The 27,300-nt window shown below is 44.9% G+C and overlaps 1 protein-coding gene across 3 annotated transcripts in view; it reads left to right on the forward strand.

Moving 5' to 3' along the window:
• tfcp2 (transcription factor CP2) overlaps positions 1-27,300 on the forward strand; it is a 178,255-nt gene that overhangs the window by 41,373 nt on the left and 109,582 nt on the right. For all 3 annotated transcript variants that reach the window (XM_067976743.1, XM_067976744.1, XM_067976745.1), the window contains exons 5-6: positions 12,010-12,116; positions 14,047-14,199. In XM_067976743.1, coding sequence (XP_067832844.1) covers positions 12,010-12,116; positions 14,047-14,199 — 260 coding nt within the window. The remainder of the gene's footprint in view (positions 1-12,009; positions 12,117-14,046; positions 14,200-27,300) is intronic.

Consider the following 27,300-nt stretch of genomic DNA (forward strand, 5'->3'; position numbering starts at 1 on the left):
AATTGGCTAAGTGACAGGAAACAGAGAGTAGTGGTGAATGGTTGCTTTTCGGACTGGAGGGAGGTGTACAGGGATGTTCCCCAGGGGTCAGTACTAGGACCACTGCTTTTCTTGATATATATTAATGACTTGGACTTGAGTATACAGGGCACAATTTCCAAATTTTGCAGATGACACAAAACTTGGAAGGGTAGTGGACAGTGAGGAGGATAGTGATAGACTCCAAGAGGATATAGACAGGCTGGTGGAATGGGCGGACACGTGGCAGATGAAATTTAACGCAGGAAAATGCGAAGAGATACATTTGGGTAGGAAGAACGAGGAGAGGCAATATAAACTAGAGGGCACAATTCTAAAAGGGGTACAGGAACAGAGCAATCTGGGGGCATATGTGCACAAATCATTGAAGGTGGCAGGGTAGGTTGAGAAAGCGGTTAAAGCATATGGAATTCTGGGCTTTATAAATAGAGTACAAAAGCAAGGAAGTCATAATGAACCTTTATAAAACACTGGTTCGACCACAACTGGAGTGATGTGTCCAGTTCTGGGCACCGCACTTTAGGAAAGATGTGAAGGCCTTAGAGGGTGCAGAAAAGGTTTACTAGAATGATACCAGGGATTAGGAACATATGAACAGGAGTAGGCCATTCAGCCCCTCGTGCCAACTCCGCCAGTTGATAAGATCATGGCTGATCTGTGATCTAACTCCATATATCCGCCTTTGGCCCATGTCCCTTAATACCTTTGATTGCCAAAAAGCTATCTATCTCAGATTTAAATTTAGCAATTGAGCTAGTATCAATTGCCGTTTGCGGGAGAGAGTTCCAAACTTCTACCACCCTTTGTGTGTAGAAATGTTTTCTAATCTCGCTCCTGAAAGGTCTGGCTCTAATTTTTAGACTGTGCCCCCTATTCCTAGAATCCCCAACCAGCGGAAATAGTTTCTCTCTATCCACCCTATCCGTTCCCCTTAATATCTTACAAACTTCGATCAGATCACCCCTTAACCTTCTAAACTCCAGAGAATACAACCCCAATTTGTGTAATCTCTCCTCGTAACTTAACCCTTGAAGTCCGGGTATCATTCTAGTAAACCTACGCTGCACTCCCTCCAAAGCCAATATGTCCTTCCGAAGGTGCGGTGCCCAGAACTGCTCACAGTACTCCAGGTGCGGTCTAACCAGGGTTTTGTATAGCTGCAGCATAACCTCTGCCCCCTTGTACTCCAGTCCTCTAGATATAAAGGCCAGCATTCCATTAGCCTTATTGATTATTTTCTGCACCTGTTCATGACACTTCAATGATCTATGTACCTGAACCCCTAGGTCCCTTTGGACATCCACTATTTTTAACTTTTTACCATTTAGAAAGTACCCTGTTCTATCCTTTTTTTGATCCAAAGTGGATGATCTCACATTTGTCTAGTTACGTGGATAGACTGGAGCAGCTGGGGTTGTTCTCCTTGGAACAGAGAAGATTGAGAGGAGATTTGATAGAGGTATTTAAAATCATGAAGGGTCTAGACAGAATAGATAGATAGAGAGAAACTGATCCCATTGATGGAAGGGTCAAGAACCAGAGGACATAGGTTTAAGGTGGTTGGCAAAAGAACCAAAGGTGACATGAGGAAAAGCTTTTTTGTACAGTGAATGGTTAGGATCCGGAATGCACTGTCAGAGGGGGTGGTTGAGGCAGAATCAGTCGTGGCTTTCGAAAGAGAACTGGATAAGTACTTGAAAGGAAAAAATTTGCAAGGCTACGGGGATAGGGCGGGGGAGTGGGACTCGCTGGATTACTCTTGCAGAGAGCCAGCATGGACTCGATGGGCCGAATGGCCTCCTTCTGCTGTTGTAACTTTTCTATGATTCGATTCTACGAATTCTATGCCCTTCTGCAGGGGGAGTAACTCTTGCGATTTAAAAGCTGTATTTCCCTAAACTTTGCATATCCAATTTATCGGGATCATCCTGGAGAGCAAGGATAATCCCAAACTCTTCCTCTTCACCATTGTCTCATCCTCCCTCCCCTACATTCTCACTTCTGACACCAATTGAGGTGCTCTGGATTAATTCGTCTCAAATCTGAGGCTATCTACTCAGCTGCCTCTGCTTTGCCCTGCCCCTCCGCCTCCCCAAACGGCTGGTCCCCAACCCCACCTCGTTCTGCAGTTTCTCCTCTATCCTCTGTGCCTCTGCTTTGTCCTACCATCATCTGACTCCTCTCCACGAGACCTACCATTAGCTCCAGTGATGTCCGGACCAAGTTCCCAGCCATTTAATTTTTTCTCCTAAGCCCAGTGCTGATCGATATTGTCAACCCCCCCTTCCAGCAGTTCTTTTTACTCCTTCAACTACCTCCATTTTTTCCAACTACAAGCCGCTTCTAACTTCCCTCTTCAAGAAACTCGCCACTGTTACACTGTGTTGTGCCCATCACTTCTAATCCCTTCAGTCTGGTTTCCACCTAACCCAGCACTGAGATCACTTTGGTCAAAGCCTCCAGTGATCTCCTATGTGACTGCAACTGTGCCATGCTATCCCTCTTGTTGTTTGTCACCTCTGTGGGTTTCCGTGTAGATGATCACGTTTCTTTCACCATGTAGAGTTTTACAGCGCTGAAGGTGGCTACTTGGCTAATTACTTCTATGCTGGCTCTCTGAAAGAGTTATCCACTTAGTCCCATTCCCCTGCATTTTCTTTATACCTTTTAATTTTTTTCTTTTAGAAGGGAAGTGGATAAATATTTTAAAAAGAGCTGAGTTTCTCTAGTCTCTTTTTATAATTAAAGCCTCTCACCCCTGGTATCGGGTTAGTGCATCCCTTTTGCACCCTCTCCATGACGTGAGATCCTTCCTAAAAAAGGGTGTCCAAAACTAAACATAATCCCACTGTGGCCTAACCAATAATTTGTATAGGTTTAACATTGTTTTTGTACTCTGCCCCTATTTATAAAACTTTGGATCCTGTATGCTTTTTTCTTCAGCTTTATCAACTTTCCTCCCACATGTAAATATTTGTGTAGCTAAACCCTTATCACTGCCCCTCTATTCCCTTTAAAGGTTTACAATTTATTAGATATTTTCTGTCATTCTTCCTTCCCCCTGCCAAAATGTATCGCATCACATTTCGCTGCATTAAATTTCATCTGATGTCTATTTGCCCAATCTACTAACATGTCTTATGTACTCCTGAAATCAACTACAGTCCTCTTCAGAATTAACCACACTCACTGTTGTTGTCGTCCATAAATTTTGATACCGTACCCCAGTACCCAAGTCCAGATCATATTTTGAGAAGAGCAGTGGTCCCAACATTGCCCCCTGGGGACTCTGCTGTTTACACCCCCCCCCCCCCCCCCCCCAGTCCAAAAAAGATGCGAAAGAGACGAATGCAACTAGGAGAGGGCAGTTCCATGGAGGTGGACTGTGGAAGTGAGACATTTGAGGAGGATGGAATGGTCGTCATTGTTGTAGGTGACAGAGAGGTTAAGGAATGACTGCAAGCCTTGGACAGGATGTTGGTGACTTTGACCAGCTGTGGGTGGGGTAGAAGCCTGATTTTAGATGGCTTTGAACACTGAGAACTGGGACCATAATTGTAAGGCAACAATGGTTGGTTATAGTACATTACCATCTCTTTCAGTTTGCTCAGTCAGTGGTTTTTGTCCCTCCATCAAACATTCTCCCCTGTTCTGTTAACCCCTCTAGAAATTTAGCAATGCCTCCTTTTGCAAAAAAAAGTCAAAGGAAGTGTTGACTTGGAAATGCAACCTTTTTAAATGAGTTTACAGTACTGATTTATTACTAATCTGCCAAGCAAGCTTCCTAAATAAGTACACTAGTGCCAGTGAAGGGATACTGGACACGGTAAAGGCTACGGGTCCCGACAACGCCCTGGCTGTAGTGCTGAAAAGCTGTGCACCAGAACAAGCTGTGCCTCTTTATGAGCTGCTCCAGCACAGCTACAACATTGGCATCTACCCAACAATGTCGAAAATTGCCCAGGTATGTTCTGCCCACAAAAAGCAGGACAAATCCAATCCGGCCAATTACCGCCCTATTGCCTACTCTCAGCAAAGTGATGGAAGGAGTTGCCAACAGTGTGATCAAGCAGCACTTACCAATAATCTGCTCAAAAATGCTCAGTTTGGGATGCAGCAGAAACATTCGGCTCCAGACCTCATTACAGCCTTGGTCCAAACATGGACAAAAGAGCTGAATTCCAGAGGTGAGGTGAGAGTGACTGCCCTTGACATTCAGGCAGCATTCAACTGATTATGGCACCAAGGAGCAAGAGTCAAACTGAAGTCAGTGGGGATCAGGGGAAAACTCTCCAGTGGCTGGAGTCATACCTAGCACAAAGGAAAATGGTTGTTTGTTTTTTATTCGTTCATGGGATGTGGGCGTCGCTGGCGAGGCCAGCATTTATTGGCCATCCCTAATTGCCCTCAAGAAGGTGATGGTGAGCCGCTGCCTTGAACCGCTGCAGTCCGTGTGGTGAAGATTCTCCCACTGTGCTGTTAGGAAGGTAGTTCCAGGATTTTGACCCAGCGACGATGAAGGAACAGCGATATATTTCCAAGTCTGGATGGTGTGTGACTTGGAGGGGAATGTGAAGGTGGTGGTGTTCCCATGTGCCTGCTGCCTTTGTCCTTCTAGGTGGTAGAGGTCGTGGGTTTGGGAGGTGCTGTCGAAGAAGCCTTGGCGAGTTGCTGCAGTGCATCCTGTGGATGGTACACACTGCAGCCACTGTGCACCGGTGGTGAAGGGAGTGAATGTTTGGTGTGGTGGATGGGGTGCCAATCAAGAGGGCTGCCTTGTCCTAGATGGTGTCGAGCTTCTTGAGTGTTGTTGGAGCTGCACTCATCCAGGCAAGTGGAGAGTATTCCATCACACTCCTGACTTGTGCCTTGTAGATGGTGGAAAGGCTTTGGGGAGTCAGGAGGTGAGTCACTCGCCGCAGCATACCCAGCCTCTGACCTGCTTTCGTAGCCACAGTATTTATGTGGCTGGTCCAGCTAAGTTTCTGGTCAATGGTGACCTCCAGGATGTTGATGGTGGGGGATTCAGTGATGGTAATGCCGTTGAATGTCAAGGGGAGGTGGTTAGACTCTCTCTTGTTGGAGATGGTCATTGCCTGGCACTTGTCTGGCGCGAATGTTACTTGCCACTTATCAGTCCAAGGCTGGATGTTGTCCAGGTCTTGCTGCATGTGGGCACGGACTGCTTCATTATCTGAGGGGTTGCGAGTGGAACTGAACACTGTGCAATCATCAGTGAACAACCCCATTTCTGACCCATTTGATGAAGGGAAGGTCATTGATGAAGCAGCTGAAGATGGTTGGGCCTAGGACACTACACTGAGGAACTCCTGCAGCAATGTCCTGGGGCTGAGATGATTGGCCTCCAACAACCACTACCATCTTCATTTGTGCTAGTTATGACTCCAGCCACTGGAGAGTTTTCCCCCTGATTCCCATTGACTTCAATTTTACTAGGGCTCCTTGGTGCCACACTCGGTCAAGTGCTGCCTTGATGTCAAGGGCAGTCACTCTCACCTCACCTCTGGAATTCAGCTCTTTGGTCCATGTTTGGACTAAGGCTGTAATAAGGTCTGGAGCTGAGTGGTCCTGGCAGAACCCAAACTGAGCATTGGTGAGCAGGTTATTGGTGAGTAAGTGTCGCTTGATAGCACTGTCCACGACACCTTCCATCACTTTTTGCTGATAATTGAGAGTAGACTGCTGGGGCGGTAATTGGCCGGATTGGATTTGTCCTGCTTTTTGTGGACAGGACATACCTGGGCAATTTTCCACATTGTCAGGTAGATGCCAGTGTTGCAGCTGTACTGGAACAGTTTGGCTCGGGGCGCGGCTAGTTCTGGAGCACAAGTCTTCTGCACTACAGCCGGGATGTTGTCGGGGCCCATAGCCTTTGCTGTATCCAGTGCACTCAGCCATTTCTTGCTATCACGTGGAGTGAATCGAATTGGCTGAAGACTGGCTTCTGTGATGGTGAGGATATCTGGAGGAGGCCGAGATGGATCATCCATTCAGCACTTCTGGCTGAAAATGGTTGCAAACGCTTCAGCCTTGTCTTTTGCACTCATGTGCTGGACTCCGCCATCATTATGGATGTGGATATTTACAGAGCCTTCTCCTCCCGTTAGTCGTTTAATCGTCCACCGCCATTCACGACTGGATGTGGCAGGACTGCAGAGCTTTGATCTGATCTGTTGATTGTGGAATCCCTTAGCTCTGTCTATAGCATGTTGCTTCCGCTGTTTAGCATGTATGTAGTCCTGAGTTGTAGCTTCACCAGGTTGGCACCTCATTTTTAGGTACGCCTGGTGCTGCTCCTGGCATGCTCTTCTACACTCCTCATTGAACCAGGGCTGATTCCCTGGCTTATTGGTAATGGTAGAGTGAGGAATATGCTGGGCCATGAGGTTACAGATTGTGCTGGAATACAATTCTGCTGCTGCTGATGGCCCAAAGCGCCTCATGGATGCCCAGTTTTGAGCTGCTAGATCTGTTCTGAATCTATCCCATTTAGCACAGTGATGGTGCCACACAACACGTTGGATGGTGTCCTCAGTGCAAAGATGGGACTTTGTCTCCACGAGGACTGTGCGGTGGTCACTCCTACCACTACTGTCATGGACAGATGCATCTGGGTCAGGTAGATTGGTGAGGACGAGGTCAAGTAAGTTTTTCCCTCGTGTTGGTTTGCTCACCACCTGCCACAGGTCCAGTCTGGCAGCTATGTCCTTCAGGACTCGGCCAGCTCGTTCAGTAGTGGTGCTACTGAGCCACTCTTGGTGATGGACATTCAAGTCCTCCACCCAGAGTACATTCTGTGCCCTTGCTACCCTCAGTGCTTCCTCCACGTGGTGCTCAACATGGAGGAGGACGGTAATTGGTAATCAGCAGGAGGTTTCCTTGCCCATGTTTGACCTGATGCCATGAGATTTCATGGGGTCCAGAGTCGATGTTGAGGACTCCCAGGGCCACTCCCTCCTGACTGTATATCACTGTACTGCCACCTCTGGTGGGTCTGTCCTGCCGGTGGGACAGGACATACCCAAGAATGGTAATGGAAGAGTATGATTCTGAGAGTATGGCTGTTGCTTGACTAGTCTGTGGGACAGCTTTCCAAACTTTGGCAGAAGTCCCCAGATGTTAGTGAGGAGGACTTTGCAGGTTCGACTGGGCTTGGTTTGCCTTTGTCGTGTCCGGTACCTAGTGGTCCGATGCCGGGTGGTCCGTCAGGTTTTATTCTTATGACTTTTTTTTTAAGTGAGATTGTGCAACTGTGTGGCTTGCTAGGCCATTTCAGAGGGCAATTAAGAATCAACCACATTGCTGTGGGTCTGGAGTCACATATAGGCCAAACTGGGTAAGGACCGCAGGTTTCCTTCCCAAAAGGAAATTAGTGAACCAGATGGGTTTTTACGACAATCCGGTAGTTTCATGGCCACCGTTACTGATACTAGCTTTTTAATTCCAGATTTTATTTAATTAATTGAATTTAAATTCCCCAGCTGCCATGGCAGGATTTGAAATCATGACTCCAGATTATTAGTCCAGGTCTCTGGATTACGAGTCCAGGAACATAACTACTATGCAACTGTACCCGTAGCATAGTAACATTCACAAGTGCCAGGCAGTGGCCATCTCAAAGGGCACAAAGGATTAGGGGGAGAAAGATAGCACTAGAGCAAGTAATAGTACAGTATTCGGTGGGATCAGACTAAGAGAGAGTACAAGAAAGTCTAAGACTGGTTTGCAGTGCATGTGTGTAAACGCACAAAGTATGATAAACAAGGTTGGTGAGCTGCAGGCGCAAATAACCACATGGGAATACGATGTCTTGGCGATAATGGAGACCTGATTCAAAAAAGGGCAGGATTGGGTACTAAATATTCCTGGATACAAGGTGTTCTGGAAAGATAGGGAAGGAAAGATAGGAGGTTGGGGGGGGATGGCAGTTTTGATTAAGGAGAATATTGTTGTACTGGAGAGAGAGCATGTCCTAGAGGGGTCAAGGACAGAATCTATTTGGTTAGAGTTAAGAAATAAAAGAGATGCCATTACACTACTGGGTGTATTCTATAGGCCACCAACTAGTGGGAAGGAGATAGAGGAGCAAATTTGCAGGGAAATTACAGAGGGGTGCAAAAGCTATAGAGTAGTGATAATGGGGACTTCAGCTATCCTAATATAGACTGGGATAACAATAATAATATAAGGGGTACAGAGGGGGAGGAATTTTTGAAATGTGTTCAGGATAACTTTCTTAACCAGTACGTTTCCGGCCCAACGAAGAAGGAGGCATTGCTGGACTTGGTTCGAGGGAATGAGGTGGGGTGAGTGGAGCAAGTGTCAGCGGGGTAGCATTTAGGGGGCAGCGATCATAGTATCATAAGGTTTAGATTAGCTATAGAAAAGGACACGGACCACTCTAAAGTAAAAATACTCAATTGGAGGAGTGCCAATTTCAATGGGATGAGAACAGATCTGGCCCGGGTAAACTGGAATCAAAGATTGGCAGGCAAAACAGTAATTGAACAGTGGGCTGGCTTCAAGGAAGAGATGGTTCGGGTACAGTCTCGGCACATTCCCACGAGGGAGAAAGGTAGGGCAACTAAAGCCAGAGCTCCCTGGATGACAAAAGAGATAGTGAGCAAGATGAAACGTAGAAAAGGGGCGTATGACAGATGTCAGATTGATAACACAAGTGAGAACCTGGCTGAATATAGAAAGTTCAGAGGGGAAGTGAAAAAGGAAATGAGGGGCAAAGAGAGAGTATGAGAATAGACTGGTGGCCAACATAAAAGGGAATCCAAAAGTCTTTTTCGGCCATGTAAATAGGTAGTAAGAGGAGGGGTGGGGCCGATTAGGGACCATAAAGGAGATCTACTCATGGAGGCAGAGGAGATGGCTGAAGTACTAAATGAGTACTTTGCATCTATCTTTACCAAGGAAGAAGATGCTGCCACAGTCTCAGTAAAGGAAGATATTGTTGAGATACTGGATGGACTAAAAATTGATGGAGGTACTGGAAAGGCTAGCTGTACTTAAAGTAGATAAGTCACCCAGTCCGAATGGGATGCATCCTCGGATGCTGAGGGAAGTAAGGGTGGAAATTGCGGAGGTACTGGTTATAATCTTCCAAACACCCGTAGATATGGGAGTGGTGCCAGAGGACTGGAGAATTGCAAATATTACACCCTTGTTCAAAAAAGGGTGTAAGGATAAACCCAGCAACTATAGGCCAGTCAGTTTAACCTCAGTGGTGGGGAAACTTCTAGAAACTATAATCTGGGACAGAATTAACAGTCACTTGGACGAGTGTGGATTGATTAGGGAAAGCCAGCGTGGATTTGTTAAAAGCAAATCGTGTTTAACTAACCTGATAGAGTTTTTTGATGAGGTAACAGAGAGGGTAGATGAGGGCAATGCAGTTGATGTGGTGCATATGGACTTTCAAAAGGTGTTTGATAAAGTACCGCACAGTAGGCTTATCATCAAGATTGTGGCCCGTGGGATAAAGGGGGCAGTAGCAACGTGGATACAGAATTGGCTAAGTGACAGGAAACAGAGAGTAGTGGTGAACGGTTGTTTTTTGGACTGGAGGAAGGTGTACAGTGGTGTTCCCCAGGGATCGGTGCTGGGACCACTGCTTTTCTTGATATATATTAATGACTTGGACTTGGGTGTACAGGGTGCAATTCCAAAATTTGCAGATGACACAAAAATTGGACGGGTAGTGAACAGTGAGGAGGATAGTGATAGACTTCAAGAGGATATAGACAGGCTGGTGGAATGGGCGGACACGTGGCAGAAGAAATTTAATGCAGAAAAATGCGAAGTGATACATTTCGGTAGGAAGAACGAGGAGAGGCAATATAAACTAGATGGCACAATTCTAAAAGGGGTGCAGGAACAGAGAGATCTGGGGGTATATGTGCACAAAGCGTTTAAGGTGGCAGGGCAAGTTGAGAAAGTGGTTAAAAAAGCATACGTGATGCTGGGCTTTTTAAATAGAGGCATAGAGTACAAAAGTATGGAAGTCATGATGAACCTTTATGAAACACTGGTTTGACCACAACTGGAATATTTTTTCCCGTTCTGGGCACTGCACTTTAGGAAAGATGTGAAGGCCTTAGAGAGGGTGCAGAAGAGATTTACGAGAATGACTCCAGGGATGAGGGACTTTAATTACGTGGATAGACTGGAGAAGCTGGGGTTGTTATCCTTGGAACAGAGACAGTTGCGAGGAGATTTGATAGAGGTATTCAAAATCCTGAAGGGCCTAGATAGAGAGAAATTGTTCCCATTAGTGGAAGGGTCAAGGACCAGAGGACATAGATTTAAGGTGATTGGCAAAGAACCAAAGGAAAATAAGGAAAAACCTTTTTACACAGCGAGTGGTTGGGATCTGAAATGCACTGCCCGAGGGGGTGGTGGAGGCAGATTCAACATGGCCTTCAAAAGGGAACTGGATAAGTACTTGAAACGAGAAAAACGTGCAGGGCTACGGGGATAGGGTGGGGATGTTGCGTAGAGCCGGCACGGACTCGATGGGCCGAATGGCCTCCTTCCGTGCCATAACCTTTCTATGATTCTATCTCCAACGAGAAAGATCTAACCATCTCCCCATGACTTTCAACAGTATTACCACTGCTGAATCCACATCAACATCCTGGGGCTCGCCATCGAGCAGAAATTCAACTGAACCAGCCACATAAATGCTGTGGCTACTAGGGCAGGTCAGAGGCTGGGTATTCTGCTGTGAGTGGCTCACATCCTGACTCCCCAAAGCCTCTCCACCATCTACAAGGCACAAGTCAGGAGTGTGATGGAATGGTCTCCACTTGCCTGGATGGGTGCAGCTGCAACAACACTCAAAGCTTGATGCCATCCAGGTCAAAGCAGTCCGCTTGATCCACTGGCTTAAACATCCACTCCCTCCACCACCAGCGCACCGTGGCTGCAGTGTGTACTATCTACAGGATGTACTGCAGCAACTAGCGAATGCTTCTTCGACAACACCTCCCCAACCCATGGCTTCTCGGACTTTGAAGGACAAGAGCAGCAACATCATGGGAACATCATCTCCAAGTCACACACCACCCCGACATGGACACATATATCGCCGTTCCTCCATCGTCACCGGGTCAAAATCCAGGAACTCCCTACTTAACAGCACTGTGGGAGCACCTTCACCACATGGAATGCAGCGATTCAAGAAGGTGGTTTACCACCACCTTCTCGAGGGCAATTAGGGATGGGCAATAAATGCCGGCCTTGCCAGTGACACCCACATCCCAAGAATCAATTTTTAAAAAATACATTCTAGGCCCCTGGGCTTTACCTTCAGTTTAAATGCTTCTGGATTTTTAAAAATTCAAATCTGAGTGGAGTTGATGGAAGGGTAATGCTTGCCCATCTCATAATGAACTTTTTTTTTCATGTGGTGATGTAGGTAACTCCCTTGTCACGTATGAATAGGATCTTGCAGCATCTTGATTGTAACTTGTTCTATATCAGGTAATATAGTGAGGTGGGAAGGGCAAAGAAACATTTGGGGTCTGGAGGAATAATGAAGGTGAAGGTTGCCCTTCTGATAACTCTGCTCAGGTAATAATGAGGGTAATGGTTATTGTAGTGGAATTCCTGAGTGTGGTTTAATTAGAGTAGTGAATTATCCTTAGTTTGTATGTTAGTCAATTGAGGCAAATTCTTTTAATGGCCTGTGTTGTCTCGGATTCACACTCTATTTCCAAGTAAGATTTGTAAAGCTGCATATTACATAGCTGTGCTCTTTAGATCTTCAGCAGTGACCCAAGTGGCTGCTGATATTTTGATAAATGCAACATTTTTATTTTTTGACTGGATAGTGTGACCAAATGCAATGCTGTATCTGGGGTAATAGTAGCTCCTTGATAAGCAATTGTTCAATTTGAATTTGAGTGTTTCTGCAATAATACCTGTTTTTTGTTTCAGATATCCCTTTGTCAGTAGGGATTGTTGACCCCAGAGCAAATCCAACACAATTAAATACAGTGGAGTTTCTTTGGGACCCTTCAAAAAGAACCTCTGTATTTATCCAGGTATGATGTCTCTTCCATTATTCAGGGTTTAGTATATCCTGATTATTTACTTCTCGAGAGCAAGTTGCTCATATCAGTTTTGTGCATGTACCAATTTTATGAGCAGGTAACAGTGAAAAGTTGGTGTGTGAATTCCTTTACTTCCACACTGATAATTTTGTTTCTGTCCTTACATACTGACATTTCAACTACTTGGTTACACTGTGACCTAATCTTCGATCAATAGGTCGTGTGAGAAACCCAATTGAGGGGCACCTTCGGAGAAAGTTTGTGTGAACATGCCAGTCCAGACCAGAATTGAGATCTCTTCTCATGACCTAGTGGGCACTAGGCCACACAGAACAAAAGGTCCCAAGTTGGTTAATAGTATCTGCTGAGTTTGATCTCTGACTAGACAGATGAAAAATCAGCCCGAGTTCCTGCTTCTGAATGCTATTCTATGATCCCTACTGGAAGTGCACGCGTGGATGTCAAGTGAGAACAGGGCTTGGCTTGGCTGTGATGTCAAGCAGCCTGTTGCCATACATTGGCTTTCTTATGAAGGATGACAACTTGGACAAGATCCCGCAACTGTATTCCAGCATGAGTCTGTATCTTCAGAAGAGGAGAAAAATGGAGATTTATTTTATGTTAAAAAAAATGGGGTTTGAAACTTGAGGGCGCTAGTCTAGAGTTCAGTGCTTATGTTGCTTGAATAATTGTCCATATAATACTTCCCCCCGCCCCCCCCCCCCCCCCCACATGTTTAGCTAAGGTGTACACTGTTTCCTTTCTTGATGCATTTCAAACTCAAATTAAATGAGAAGTAAGATTTAAAAGTGTGTAATTAGGCATTCAAAGCAAAACGTAGGACCCAAAAAATTTATCACCATTTCCCCTCTCCCTTTACTCTTTCTAACCCCCTCCCACCCAAAACAAAGTGAAACGTTTTATTTTTCTTTGGCAGGATGGAGAAGATAAAAGAAGACTGTAGAGGTTTAAATCTAAATTGTACAATCTGATTTTAATGCTACCAAAAGATTCTCCAGATTTCTCGTTCATTTTCAGATACCTATGTACTTGTTCGTGGCTTGGAATATTCTGCTAATTTATACTGCCACATAGCTACTGTACCCCAACATCTTTTATGATTCAGTCCAGTATTATCTTGATTTATAGCATTATGCATCCATGGAGCTTGGCTATACTGATTGAGGAAAAAGGGGGTGGAATGTCTCCTCGAGGCATTGTCAATTCAATCACATCTCCATGTTACTTATGCAGAAACAAGGCCTCTTGATTTTTCAACAATTCTGAAACCTACCTGAAAATGCTTTATTAACTTTATTATACATATTGAATGTAATCAACAAAAAATGTAATGAAATTTAAATGTCTTTTAGTTTTTCCCACATTAAAATCCAAGTGAGAATTTTTTTAAAAGAAAAAAGGTTAAAAAGGTCCCAAAAAGAGTTGAACTGAAATAAAAGATTGGGTTTCTTTCCCCTAATCCATTTGTTTGGTTTCAAAGAATTGCCATAGTTCCATTGCTGCCCCTTCTCCATGAATTCCCATCAAGAATAGAAAACTATAGGTTTTGAACTTCAGAGCATTGCTGACTATAATGCAGTGTATGTCTCCAGTGAAATCCAAATTAGGGCATGTAGAGTGATCATGTTGCTCACAAGACACGACACTGGGCATGTGTACACTCCAATTGGTATTCCTGGCACATAATGTGGTTTTAGATTAATTGTAACTGGTAATACATTAGCTTTTTCCAGCAGATATTTGATCGTAATAAAACATTTTACTGTCCAACATCGCAGTAAAGAAATATTAAATAGATGTTTCCAGAGGAAATTCCATAAAAAGCTGCAATTGTTTGGTACCTTGTCATTTTCCTTTTTCATGCTTTTTCTCTTGGTCATGTACCTGCTTGTTTCTTTAGGTGCATTGTATTAGTACTGAATTCACAACGAGGAAACATGGAGGAGAAAAAGGAGTGCCTTTCCGAATTCAAATAGATACATTCAAAGAGAATGAAAATGGTGAATATACAGAGCATCTTCATTCAGCTAGCTGCCAAATCAAAGTGTTCAAGGTATGGAGAAAAGGCTGGATTGCTCTGTTGAATGACCATTATTTCAACTCTTGGTGTTTGAAATGTATTTTTCGTTGGTTGATTCCTTAGACATTCTAAAATTGATATGTTCTCCTTCTGCCTAAACCTTACACCTCATAGGTGCCCATTTATATTTTCTGCATCTCTTGGATAATATATTTAACAGCTTAAAACTGATCTAAATGGGAGGTAATGGCTTCAGTTTTTGCACATTCTATAAAGATGTACACCTCCGGTAAGAACACTCTGAACTTGAAAATATATCTTGAATTATTTGTGGCTAGATATTTTTGCTATCTGTCCTCCAAATAAGGATTTGCTCGGAAATGGAACCCAGAGGAGCATACCTATTAGTGGAGACTGTTTCTTTCCTCTTGGTTCCAGATAACGCTGCAAACCAATGCCTTAACTGGTATGGGATCCAGTAGTCTTCTAATACTTTGCTTGGTTAGCCATTCTTCATATTTGAGCGTTGGTTGGCTGTTTGACCACTAGGGGCATCACAGTTGAGCCTAATCTTTGCTGTTGAATACAGTCATTGGACAGTGATCAGGACTGGACATTCTGGCTGATAATTCTGCCTTTTTTCCTCCCTCTCCCAACCCCAACAAAAACTGAACACGACCAGTTGTAGTGCCCCATCACTACACAGACGAGAGACCTTCCTGGTCTCTATGGCTCACTGCTATACCATAATCTGCATTTTTCCATATGAACTCTCAGGAGAACCTAAATGGAAATCTTCCAAAGAACATTTCTGCTTTAAAATGTAGCTAACAAAATAGCTTCCAAAGTAGTTTTATTTCTGAAGACTTGAATTCAAGGCTTAATATTTCAAAAAAAGAACTGATTTAAGAAGTAGTTAAGCTATCACTGGAACAAAAGTCCTCAACAGCTCCAAAAAATGGAAATGCTCTTTTAGTAGCACCTGATAGCTGCAGACTCTGACCATTTAAAGCTTGTCTTCAGAGTAGCATAGCAGAACTGAATGACGTACAGTTGCTTTGGCCTGTATAGTTTTTGTCTGTGGCCAAGCTTTGTTTTTAAAATTTTTAAGCAACCTGTCTACAACCAGAATGAGTACAAGATCTAGTTAACATGGACATTTTTCTCATTCTTCAGGAACAACCTGAACAAACCTTTCTTTTCCTTCAACTGAGCTGATGATCTCAAAAGGCCGCTAACAAGTTAGCCAATGTCCCAAAGGAATCAGGATCTTGATTAGCTAGGGAATTCACCCTGAATGGCGAGCTGCATCTTTGATGGCACTTAATGGATTGAAGACCAAACCTACCAAGTTTTGTTTTTAAAAAAAAATTGGCAGTGAAATTGATTGTGCATAGTGATTTGGAGACTGGCACATTTCTTTGAATGCAGTAGTGTTCTGGAATCTTGAGCAACCTGTAGCATTCAAAAGCATGAGACACAGATTAGTTACTGGCACTACCTCTCCCATATAAACAAAACTGTGCACTAAGAAGACAAGAGACCTACTTAAAGCAAATTTAACTCACCTTCCAGTGAACATCTGTGCTGCTCCTCTTCTTCCTCTCTTTCCCCCTCCCCCAATAATAAACTATTTGCAATAAAAAGGCAGGGTGCTGTGGAATGTCTAAAGTCAGTGACAGTGAACTCTGTACAGAAGTATGGTGTTTTGGTGTCCAGAAACAAGTTTCTTATGCGGCATTTTCAAAATGACCACTGGTGAATAAAAACTTATATGTCTAATTGTTGTGACTTGTCACCATGATGGTACCAACTTTAAAAGGGCGCACTTTTTAAAAATGAGTCATTGCTCATCTTATTTTGGGAGCAGTTGCCAATTCTGATGTGTGAAAACGTACCTGCAACCGCCCCCCCCCTCCATTTTCCAATGCTAGATTGTTGTGTGGGTGTATGGAGGATTGCAGTCAGGCATCCTTACTGCGTTTTTTAAAAAAAATGCCCAGTCCTATAGAAAATATTACTTTGGTACAGTATGATCACACTGAATTTAGCTATGTTAGAAACCAATATGCAAATTTCTTGGTTGAGGTACACCAATTGTTTGAGTGGGAGGAGGCACATGGTTTCTATTTTCTGCTGTTTCTCTGCCCCATTACCCTAAACTGCGCCTCCCCAAGCCATCCTTTTGAGAGGTGTACCTGGGGGCGTTCCTTCTCTCCCCCTCTCTTAGAGACTGCTTGCTCTCTGGTCAATACTATCCTCCCTTCTCCTCTTAACCCCCTGCCACCCCACCTAGTTCAATGCTACCTCTCGTCTGTCTTCTACCCCCGAGGGTGCACTGCCCAGATCGATGCGCCAGGTTTCTTGCCAAGTGCGGCTGGAAATTCTGAATACTGTGTGTAGTTCTCAGGACAGATGTAATGAAAATGAAAGAAGAGATGTATCTATTTGCACATATGAAATGAGGGATCCAAAAAGTGGAAAACTGCAGCTACTATGCTGGTCTTTAGTTTTTCTTGTTGCCCTTCAGCCAAATTGCTGAGACAGCAATTTCAATTGGTATTCATTGCACTGTGTACATGTGGCTTAGTTCCAAAGACAATCATTGAACTATTAATAATTCTTGACAATAGCGATCTTGTCTTTTTAAGGTTCAAGCCAGACTGTCAAGGTACACTGGTTTTATAGCTTGCAATCACATTAGTTACATTTACACCCTATAATGAGGTTTAAAATGTTTCCCTGATGGGGTAGCAGCTTTAGTTTGTCAAGATTCTGAACTTGATGTTCAGCACCAAACGTTGAAGTATTTTAAGACACCTCCTGTGGTGTTGCTCACAGTTAGCAGAGGAAATTGTATGTCTTTTAGCTGTGTTTGTTGTAAGAGACTGAGAGGGGTTACAGTGCCATCTGTGGAGCAGGCAAGAGTAATGGGAGTTCTTGTAATATTGTTTTGAGGTAGCAACACTACCCTGTAGAGGAACTGGGGGTGTTAGTGTTATCACCTCAAGAAATTTATGTGCTAGTAAATCTGCCATGGTGTTTCCCACAGTACTTGGAGTAGGGCCTGGGTGAAGAATGGAGTTCCAGTTAAAAATGAAAGGGGGAAAGTTGAAGGAGGCAAATGTAAATATATTTTAAAAAATATCAGTCACAACGTTCAAAAAATGGTTCCAAAAATTGAAAACTTACAGGAACTTCAAAAGCAGAGGCTGGAGCAGAACGGAGGAACTTCCTAGGTGTCGGTACTAAAACCTAAGCTGCTGGGAGACGGACAGAGGAGCTGCCACAATGCCACCTACTAGATGGAAGCCAGAATCGTGACAACCCATTGTTGACCGAGGTAGATAGGGATTTTCCATTATAAATGTTGACATAAAACCATTAATCAAAAATCCTGACAGGAAGTCAAGTTTTTGGGATAGGAAATGCGCATATATACAAGAGTTTTAAAATATAGACTAGTTGATCTCCCTAGATGTTGCACAGAGTCAGTCAAAACCAAATGTAATCTTCAGGTGAAGCAAAGTTAGAGGGTGAGGGATAATTTGACCAGGGCACACAGATGTAACTCGGTCCACATTTTGAAGTCATACATTGTGTCCTTTTTAATTTTTATGTCCATGGTTTTAATGGAAACTCCAATGTAAACCTGTCATGCTATAATTACACTCTCCTGCCAGTAAGATTTTTAATAAGATATACAGATAGATTTAGCTAAGATTGATCGAATACTGTTGGATCTCCCATGGTGTTGCTCCATGAGTTGGAGGATATATGTTTTATAATGTGGGCTCATAAAAGCCCAACAAAAGGTCCCATGAGCAGCCAGCACATCTGCCAGAGATGTTACCTTCTACCCTTCTCCCCATACACTCCACTGTCTTGCTTTCCACATCACTCCCACAGCAGGGTAATGTGAGCCGTGACCTGCCACATTTCATCCGTCAGCCCCACATGCTGCATGAGCTGAACACATTGGTAATGATTCTCAAATTTCTGAGCTGTTTTAGCTTTGATCTTCCTTCCACCAGCCCCTGTTCCTTTGCTAACTGTTTCAGCTCCTGTGGGATTAAATTTGTGCCCTCTACATAGGTACCGTTGGTCTCCACATAAGATAGTGGTGTTGGGGAAGGTCTCAATGTTTGTTTTGCAGCTACTCTGCCATTGGGAAATCTGCTGTGCTACCACCTTTGTGATTGGTGGCAACAGGAGGAGCCTGCCCTAATGAATTTATTGTCCCCTGTTTCCCCCTGATGGTCAGCAGCTGTCCCCTTCGTTGGGTAACATGCCCACCGCATGAGTTGCCTGTTCCTCAGCAGCGACCTGTACATATTACGAAGCACTTGGCAGTGGTGGCTTAGAGATCATCTCACAACCACTGTGCTGCTGCTTACAAGTCTCTGTGATTGGTACCATTGTTGCTTCTGGTAACAGCCCCTTCTGCTGGTATATTAATCTCCTCCTCATCTGCCATGGAACTGTCTGTTTTTGGGCAGCAGGAGTTGGAAATAGTGAATTTTCACTTGGAAGGTGGCACTGAGATTAAGATGCAACAAAATAATGCTGTAATTTTTTAAAAAACTTGGAACAGTACAGTGAAGATTAATCTTTCCACAGAAAACCTGTTTTCATATGTATGTCATGGCAGGTATCAGGAGTGTCAATGTCATCAGGATTTACAAAATAATCTCCATGAATGCCATGTTTGCAAAAAGCAAGCGGCACTTGGGCTGCCTGCTGGACCCAAGCTGGTATGGTGGGTGTCACCTCCAGTGGAAATATGCATATTGTGTACCTCCTGTTAAACCCAAAATACCAATATTTCATTTTCATCAAAAGTTTTGTTTTTTTAAATGGATGTTTAAAACAAATGTCAACCAAAAGATAATTGACTCGTTCAAAAACTGAGTCTGTTGGTATTTCCCAACCATTGCTAGTGGTGGTTGCACTGGTTTTTAAGTGAAGAAAGAAGCTCGTTCTGTTCAAGTGTTGGAACCCTGGTATCTGTGGTACCTTAGAATTGTAGTCGTCTTGGGAGGCGCCTGTCAGAAGACCTCTAAACACAGGGCATCAACTGGCCATGTGTACCTGGAGTCGAGGATGTTCACCCCAGTGGGGTGCGTTGGCCTGTTTGTGGTAGAAGGGGGGGGGGGAGAGTATTGTTTGTTTTTCGGACATATACAATGGTGTGGGTGAGGAACATACGTGGCAGCTGTCTTTTTTTGCTGGAATGTGATTGGGTAGATTTGTTTTTGCTGCAATTGATTGGAGAGGAAATTGGAATTTGGGAGAGGTTTTGCATAATATGGCGACTGGAAAATAACTAATTTGGAGCAAAATAGATGTAAACACTTAGCCCGTGAAGAAGCAGAAAATTGGCTATGTTGCGACTGACGTGATGTACATTAACTTCACTGCTGAAGGTGCTGATTTCCTGCTGTACAGTTACACGGAAGCTGACAGCCCTCCAGTATCTCACTCCAGTAGCTATTGGTGTGTTAGCAGTTGGTGGGAGCAGGGAGGGGTCATCCCAGCTGAGCCTGATCATGCCCTCACTTGAGGTTTATTGCGTAATGCACCATGTGCTGTTAGGCCACTGATTTACAGTGACAAGATAAGTCAAATGTTGTTTTTCCACAACTTCGCTTTTCTGTGAAAGCTGTAAATCAGCAGCCAATTCTCATTCATATGTGCCTTTATTTTATATACTAGCAGATTTCCTGTAGTTTTATGATGAGTGAAATGATGCATTGTATAACAATAAGGAACCAGGTGTGGTGGTACAGGAAGTTTTTGTGACTGGTACAAGAAGTTAATGCAAGACTATAGGAAAGGCTGATGGCATTGATTTTGAGGGCAAGGTGGGCAAAAAAAGAATTAAAATTCTAAATTGGGGTGATAAGGTAGTATGTGGAATAGCAGCACAGCTATTTGTAGCTGGATGGCAGTGGGGAAAGCACTCATTTTGGAAGATATGAACAATTAAATCAAGGGAATATCACTTTTTTTAAAAGGCTGACAAAATCTGTGCACGGGCTATTGATAAAGGTGGATACGAATTGTACATCGGAGTGAGGAGTTAAAAATCTGGAAATAAGCTGCTATCAGATTGTCGTAAAAACCCAACTGGTTCCTTCATGTCCTTTTTAGGGAAGGAAACCTGCCGTCCTTGCCTGGTCTGGGCCTATACATGATACCGTTTCGGCACCAACTGCCCTCAGGACAACTAGGGATGGGCAATAAATACTGGCCTTGCCAGCTATGCCCATATCCTGAGAATTAAGACCTTTAAAAATTACCTTGCGTAGCTTTTGGTGTTTTCCACTCCTCAGCAAATAATTGGAATTTTACTCAAACAGCTATATAAACAAATTTTGTGAACACTACAGCGGGACTGTGTGTGCACACCTAGCTGCCTAGATGCATCCTGGGAAATTGTGCACCCTGCACATGCTGTGACTGCAGGAACTGCCTGTTAGAGCAAAAATATCAAGTCTAAGCACAGTCTTTTGGGAGAGGACCCAAGACAACTTTATTGTGTTTAATCATGCGAAATATGAAATTTTAAATGTGTTATGCTACCAGCCTTATTTGGACAATCGAAATTTCAGTTACTGAGGTAAAGAAAAATGGGCACTTTTTAAAAAAAAAACGTTCAATTGGATCACTTTTTTCCCCTTTTTATTGGCAAGTTTTCCTGATTGGCTGTTCAGGGTTGGTTGTTTTCATAATTTCTTCATAATTTATCATTAACAGTTAGCTAATCACTCATCACTTTTGATTTGTATGTTTCCTGCATCTTGAACTCTGGCTCAAAGTAAAACTTGTAAACAATTTTACAACACCAAGTTATAGTCCAGCAATTTTATTTTAAATTCACAAGCTTTCGGAGGCTTCCTCCTTCCTCAGGTAAATGTTTACCTGAGGAAGGAGGAAGCCTCCGAAAGCTTGTGAATTTAAAATAAAATTGCTGGACTATAACTTGGTGTTGTAAAATTGTTTACAATTGTCAACCCCAGTCCATCACCGGCATCTCCACATCAAAGTAAAACAGCAGCAAATCAGTCAACAAAATGTGACTGGTAGGAAGTGTGTGCAAGATATAAAACATTTAATATCCATCAACCAGCAGGGCTCTAGATATGTATTAAATGTTTTATATCTTGTACACACTGGACAGTGATCAGAAACTGGCATCCTGGCTGATTTGTTTTTATCATTGTGCCCTCCCTAATTATTATAATAGTCCAACTGCTTAATTGCAACTTTGTAGTCTGTATGGCTGAGTGCTACACCAACAGAACTGGACTAATGTAAAATTGGTTTTCAAGAAACACATTCTAAAACTGCCATCAAAACGGTTTTCTTGCTGTTGGCTGCACCATAAAATATAAAAGCAGTAATCACTTTGTTCTGGTGGCAAAGAGGCCACTGATCTCATTGGATGATGAAAGGTACCGAGTGGCAATGGAGATGGAATGGAGGCTCACGCAGTGCCACCAGACTTTCAAGTTTGCAATCCCATTGCTGAAACATTACAGCATCCAACTATCAACTTTGAGACATTGGTTGTAATCCTGATTTGATATGTTGTGCTCTTGGCCGTCGTCTGTTCTTGGCTGGTTGTCAAGGAGGAAGAGAGAACTGGCTTGGAAGGATCCCTTTTTCTTTTTCGTGTGTGTGGGTTCTCTCTTCCCCACCCCCCGTGTGTGTCTCTCTCGTTTTTTCTCTCTCTCTATATCACTATCTCTATCTCTCTCCCTTTCTCTCCCTTTTTTCTTTCTCTCCCTTTTTTCTTTCTCTCCCTTTTTTCTTTCTCTCCCTTTTTTCTTTCTCTCCCTTTTTTCTTTCTCTCCCTTTTTTCTTTCTCTCCCTTTTTTCTTTCTCTCCCTTTTTTCTTTCTCTCCCTTTTTTCTTTTTTATTTCTTTCTCTCCCTCTTGCTCGCTCGCTTTCTCTCTCTCTTGCTCGCTCGCTTTCTCTCTCTCTTGCTCGCTCGCTTTCTCTCTCTCTTGCTCGCTCGCTTTCTCTCTCTCTTGCTCGCTCGCTTTCTCTCTCGCTCGCTTTCTCTCTCGCTCGCTTTCTCTCTCGCTCGCTTTCTCTCTCGCTCGCTTTCTCTCTCGCTCGCTTTCTCTCTCTCTTGCTCGCTCGCTTTCTCTCTCTCTTGCTCGCTCGCTTTCTCTCTCTCTTGCTCGCTCGCTTTCTCTCTCTCTTGCTCGCTCGCTTTCTCTCTCGCTCGCTTTCTCTCTCGCTCGCTTTCTCTCTCTCTCTCTCGCTTTCTCTCTCTCTCTCTCGCTTCTCTCTCTCTCTCTCTCTCGCTTTCTCTCTCTCTCTCGCTTTCTCTCTCTCGCTCGCTTTCTCTCTCTCGCTCGCTTTCTCGCTCGCTTTCTCGCTCGCTTTCTCGCTCGCTTTCTCGCTCGCTTTCTCTCTCGCTCGCTTTCTCTCTCTCGCTCGCTTTCTCTCTCTCGCTCGCTTTCTCTCGCTCGCTCGCTTTCTCTCTCGCTCGCTCGCTTTCTCTCTCGCTCGCTCGCTTTCTCGCTCGCTCGCTTTCTCGCTCGCTCGCTCTCTCGCTCGCTCGCTTTCTCTCTCGCTCGCTCGCTTTCTCTCTCGCTCGCTCGCTTTCTCTCTCGCTCGCTTTCTCTCTCGCTCGCTTTCTCTCTCGCTCGCTTTCTCTCTCGCTCGCTTTCTCGCTCGCTCGCTTTCTCGCTCGCTCGCTTTCTCGCTCGCTCGCTCTCTCGCTCGCTCTCTTCCTCTCTCGCTCGCTCTCTTCCTCTCTCGCTCGCTCTCTTCCTCTCTCGCTCGCTCGCTTCCTCTCTCGCTCGCTCGCTTCCTCTCTCGCTCGCTCGCTTCCTCTCTCGCTCGCTCGCTTCCTCTCTCGCTCGCTCGCTTCCTCTCTCGCTCGCTCGCTTCCTCTCTCGCTCGCTCGCTTCCTCTCTCGCTCGCTCGCTTCCTCTCTCGCTCGCTCGCTTCCTCTCTCGCTCGCTCGCTTCCTCTCTCGCTCGCTCGCTTCCTCTCTCGCTCGCTCGCTTCCTCTCTCGCTCGCTCGCTTCCTCTCTCGCTCGCTCGCTTCCTCTCTCGCTCGCTCGCTTCCTCTCTCGCTCGCTCGCTTCCTCTCTCGCTCGCTCGCTTCCTCTCTCGCTCGCTCGCTTCCTCTCTCGCTCGCTCGCTTCCTCTCTCGCTCGCTCGCTTCCTCTCTCGCTCGCTCGCTTCCTCTCTCGCTCGCTCGCTTCCTCTCTCGCTCGCTCGCTTCCTCTCTCGCTCGCTCGCTTCCTCTCTCGCTCGCTCGCTTCCTCTCTCGCTCGCTCGCTTCCTCTCTCGCTCGCTCGCTTCCTCTCTCGCTCGCTCGCTTCCTCTCTCGCTCGCTCGCTTCCTCTCTCGCTCGCTCGCTTCCTCTCTCGCTCGCTCGCTTCCTCTCTCGCTCGCTCGCTTCCTCTCTCGCTCGCTCGCTTCCTCTCTCGCTCGCTCGCTTCCTCTCTCGCTCGCTCGCTTCCTCTCTCGCTCGCTCGCTTCCTCTCTCGCTCGCTCGCTTCCTCTCTCGCTCGCTCGCTTCCTCTCTCGCTCGCTCGCTTCCTCTCTCGCTCGCTCGCTTCCTCTCTCGCTCGCTCGCTTCCTCTCTCGCTCGCTCGCTTCCTCTCTCGCTCGCTCGCTTCCTCTCTCGCTCGCTCGCTTCCTCTCTCGCTCGCTCGCTTCCTCTCTCGCTCGCTCGCTTCCTCGCTCGCTCGCTCGCTTCCTCGCTCGCTCGCTCTCTTCCTCGCTCGCTCGCTCTCTTCCTCGCTCGCTCGCTCTCTTCCTCGCTCGCTCGCTCTCTTCCTCGCTCGCTCGCTCTCTTCCTCGCTCGCTCGCTCTCTTCCTCGCTCGCTCGCTCTCTTCCTCGCTCGCTCGCTCTCTTCCTCGCTCGCTCGCTCTCTTCCTCGCTCGCTCGCTCTCTTCCTCGCTCGCTCGCTCTCTTCCTCGCTCGCTCGCTCTCTTCCTCGCTCGCTCGCTCTCTTCCTCGCTCGCTCGCTCTCTTTCTTTCGCTCGTTTGCTCGCTTTCTCTCCCCCCCCCCCCCCCCCCCCCCCCCCCCCCCCCCCGTGTGGGTGAGACAGCATCGAACAGGAATGTAGAGATGCATGTAACAAGGGTTCTACAGTAATCATGGGTGACTTTAATCTGCACATAGACTGGCCAAACCAAATTAGCAATAATACTGTGGAGGATGAATTCCTGGAGTGTGTAAGAGATGGTTTTTTAGACCAGTACGTTGAGGAGCCGACCAGGGGACAGGATATCCTAGATTGGATATTGTGCAATGAGAAGGGGTTAATTAATCTTGTGTGGGGTCCTATAGGGAAGAGTGACCATAACATGATAGAATTCTTCATTACGATGGAAAGTGAAGTCGTCCAATCCGAAACTAGGGTCCTAAATCTAAACAAAAGAAACTACGAAGGTATGAGGAGTGAGTTGGCTATGATAGATTGGGAAGCTTCATTAAAAGGCATGACAGTGGGTAGGCAATGGCTAACGTTTAAGGAACGAATGCATGAATTGCAACAATTATACATTCCTTTCTGGTGCAAAAACACAAAAGGGAAAAGTGGCCCAACCATGGGATAGTATTAGATCCAAAGAGGAGTCATATAAAGTTGCCAGAAAAAGTAGCAAGCTTGAGGATTGGGAGCAGTTTAGAATTCAACAAAAAAGGACTATGAGATTGATTGAGGGGAAAAATAGAGTGAGAGTAAACTTGCAAGGAACATAAAAGTGGACTGTAAAAGCTCGTACAAGTATGCAAAAAGAAAAACATTAGTGAAGACAAATGTAGGTCCCTTTTTAAAGTCAGAAATGGGAGAATTTATAATGGGGAGCAGAGCAATTAGACAAATACTTGGGTTTTGTCTTCATGGAAGAGGACACATATAACTTCCCAGAAATGCTAGGGATCTAAGGGACTAGTGAGAAGGAGGAATTAAAGGAAATTAGTATTAGTAAAACAATAATGCTGGAAAAATTAATGGGTCTGAAAGCTGATAAATCCCCAGGACCTGATAATCTGCATCCCAGAGTACTAAAAGAGGTAGCCATGGAAATAGTGGATGCATTGGTTGTCATCTTCCAAATTTCTATAGGTTATGGAACAGTTCCTGCAGATTGGAGGGTGGCAAATGTAACCCCACTATTTAAAAAAGGAGGGAGAGAGAAAACACAGAACTACAGACCGGTTAGCCTAACATCAGTAGTAGGGAAAATGCTAGTCTATTATAAAGGATGTGATAACAGGACATTTAGAAAATATCAATGGGATTAGACAAAATCAACATGGATTTATGAAATGGAAATCATGTTTGATAAACCTACTGGAGTTTTTTGAGGATGTAACTGGTAGAATAGATAAGGGAGAACCAGTGGATGTGGTTTATTTGGATTTTCAGAAGGCCTTTGATAAAGTCCCACATAAGAGGTTAGTGTGCAAAATTAAAGCACATGGGATTGGTGGTAATATACTGGCATGGATTGAAAATTAGTTAACAGCCAGGAAACAGAGAGTAGGAATAAATGGGTCTTTTTCAGGGTGGCAGGCAGTCACTAGTGGGGTACTGCAGGGATCAGTGCTTGGGCCCCAGCTATTCACAAAATATATATATGTATATATATTCAACGATTTGGATGAGGGAACCAAATGTAATATTCCCAAGTTTGCTGACGACACAAAACAAGGTGGGATCGTGAGTTGTGAGGAGGATGCAAAGAGGCTTCAAGGCAATTTAGACAAGTTGAGTGAGTGGGCAAATACATGGCAGATGCAGTATAATGTGGATAAATGTGAGGTTATCCACTTGGGAAGGAGAAACAGAAAGGCAGAGTATTATTTTAAATGGTGATAGATTGGGGAATGTTGATGTGCAAAGGAACTTGGGTGTCCTTGTACACCAGTCACTGAAAGCAAACATGCAGGTGCAGCAAGCAGTTAGGAAGGCAAATGGTATGTTGGCCTTCATTGCAAGAGGATTTGAGTACAGGAGCAAGGATGTCTTACTGCAGTTATGCAGGGCCTTGGTGAGACCACACCTGGAGTATTGTGTGCAGTTTTGGTCCCCTTACCTAAGAAAGGATATACTTGCCATAGAGGGAGTGCAGCAAAGGTTCACCAGACTGATTCCTGGGATGGCAGGACTGTCGTATGAGGAGAGATTGGGCTGACTTGACCTGTATTCACTCGGGTTTAGAAGAATGAGAGGGGATCTTATTGAAACATAGCTGTTCCAGTACAGCCACAACATTGGCATCTACCCGACAATGTGGAAAATAGCCCAGGTATGTCCTGTCCACAAAAAGCAGGACAAATCCAATCCGGCCAATTACCGCCCCATCAGTCTACTCTCAATCATCAGCAAAGTGATCTAAGGTATCGTCGACAGTGCTATCAAGCGGCACTTACTCACCAATAACCTGTTCACCGATGCTCGGTTTGGGTTCCGCCAGGACCAGTCGGCTCCAGACCTCATTACAGCTTTGGTCCAAACATGGACAAAAGAGCTGAATTCCAGAGGTGAGGTGAGAGTGACTGCACTTGACATCAAGGCAGCATTTGACCGAGTGTGGCACCAAGGAGCCCGAGTAAAATTGAAGTAATTGGGAATCGGGGAAAACTCTCCAGTGACTGGAGTCATACCTTGCACAAAGGAAGATGGTAGTGGTTGTTGGAGGCCAATCATTTCAGCCCCAGGGCATTGCTGCAGGAGTTCCTCAGGGTAGTGTCCTAGGCCCAACCATCTTTAGTTGCTTCAACAATGACCTTCCCTCCATCATAAGGTCAGAAATGGGGATGTTCGCTGATGATTGCACAGTGTTCAGTTCCGTTCGCAACCCCTCAAATAATGAAGCAGTCTAAGCCCGCATCAGCAAGACCTGGACAACATCCAAGTTATAGTCCAACAAATTTATTTGAAAATCACAAGCTTTCGGAGGCTTTCTCCTTCGTCAGGTGAATGTGGGAATCCTTGAACGTTTCGCATTTATATTCAGAGAACAATACCTGGTGATTACAGGTAATCTTTCCAACTGCCCGTTGTCAAGGCAATCAAAGTGTTCAGACAGAGAGGTGTTACCTACAGGACCACCGAATATACAAACGGCCAGAACACAAAACAGA

The sequence above is a fragment of the Heptranchias perlo genome, chromosome X (genome assembly GCF_035084215.1).
Source record: "Heptranchias perlo isolate sHepPer1 chromosome X, sHepPer1.hap1, whole genome shotgun sequence".
NCBI lineage: Eukaryota > Metazoa > Chordata > Chondrichthyes > Hexanchiformes > Hexanchidae > Heptranchias > Heptranchias perlo.